At 40.0% G+C, this 1,524-nt stretch overlaps 1 protein-coding gene across 1 annotated transcript in view; it reads left to right on the forward strand.

The window, feature by feature from the left end:
* The window catches only part of hpse (heparanase), a 20,582-nt gene extending 19,058 nt beyond the window's left edge, over positions 1–1,524 (forward strand). Inside the window, exon 12 of the mRNA XM_014018208.1 lies at positions 1,130–1,524. Coding sequence (XP_013873662.1) covers positions 1,130–1,289 — 160 coding nt within the window. The 3' untranslated portion in view covers positions 1,290–1,524. The remainder of the gene's footprint in view (positions 1–1,129) is intronic.

The following is a 1,524-nucleotide window of genomic DNA, read 5'->3' on the forward strand; positions in this document are numbered from 1 at the left end:
GTTACCGACATCTGGTGAAAATTTCATGTCATTAGCACCTCTAGTAATATATTTACTGAGAAAAATGGTGACGTGTTCAATACTTATTTTACCCGCTGTTTGATGTCATACCTCAAACACAAGGAAGTGAGTTTCAGAAACAAWCACTGTTGATTCTTTACCTGTTAAAGTAAACAACTAAAACTGGTCACAATATAAAAGATATATACTGTATTTCAGTTAAGTCACAAAATTTCCTTCAAATGTATCAGAAATACCCACTTTTGATACCCAGTCCTATTCATCTTGGACCTCCTGGTTCCATCCTGGTAAAGAACAACACAGACGTTGCACCTCCTCAGGTCTGCAGACTGACTGCCGCATGAAGATTTGTGGGAAGGAGTGTCAAACAGGTGCTTCAGTGTTTTTTCATATTGATCTTGGTAGTTTCTAATAGTTAGGGGAAAGTGGTTTCTGGTTACCGAGACTAAAACAACTAAGTTTGGACTGCTTGGACAGTGTTCATTGTTTTGCAAAAGAGTGAAGAAAATGTCCAATGAGAAGTAGTTAACACATTTACAACAGGTGACTTCTGCTCTGCTGAAAAAGGGATGATGAAAACTGATCGGACCCCAAAGCAGCCAAGAAAAACTGTAAGAGTGCAGAAGAGACGGACGCTCTTGGGAGACGATGAGTTTCAAATTGAACGTCTGCCACTAAATGACCTTAAATGTAAGAAAAAAATGAACTTTTGTCATTTCATAAATCATCAAAATTAATGGTAATGATGTAAGTTTGGATTCAATCTGCAAGAGTTTCTGTAATAATGGTGTAGAATAGAAAAAAAGTCATCATTCAGTCAGATTTTTATGAATCAGGTAAAAATGGAGAATAATCCAAAAAGGAAAGGTTTTGATGTCCTCAGAGTCCCCCAGTCCTGATTCTCCAGGCTCCTGCATTGCTCTAGATATTTTCTTGCTTTAGTGCTTGAGTTACCTCCCCAGCATGTTTTCGAGTTCTGCAGATATCAGTTGAACCCAGGAACACATCTGAAACACACAGGACAGAGCGTACTGAGGACGAGCACTGGTAGAGCTGCACTGCTTGTTTAACCTGCTCTCTTAATGAACTCTTCCTGTTTCTCCTGAAGGTGTGTGAAACTCAACGGAGCCGTGTTGAAGATGGTGGACGATAAAACTCTTCCTGACCTCAGCGGAGTGCGTCTCCCTCCGGCTGAGCACCTGCAGCTTCCTGCGTACTCGCTGACATTCTTTGTCTTCTTGGACACCCATGCAGCGGCCTGTCGCTGACCCCGACACTGACCATTCAGATCCTCTCCATTCCTCACTGGACCGTGTCATGGAAGACTTTATACTGTTTGTTAGACATTGACAGTATTAGATTTCTTGAACAGGATTTCTTTTATCCAAATCTCAGGATGGGACTTTTATGACCTAAAGCATTTTTTTTTATATTAAAATGTATTTTATGTACTGTATTATTAGTCTGTATAAATCCTTCCTATGGTGCTTTTGGATCAAAAAA

The sequence above is a fragment of the Austrofundulus limnaeus genome, unplaced genomic scaffold (genome assembly GCF_001266775.1).
Source record: "Austrofundulus limnaeus strain Quisiro unplaced genomic scaffold, Austrofundulus_limnaeus-1.0 Scaffold186, whole genome shotgun sequence".
Taxonomy (NCBI): Eukaryota; Metazoa; Chordata; class Actinopteri; order Cyprinodontiformes; family Rivulidae; genus Austrofundulus; species Austrofundulus limnaeus.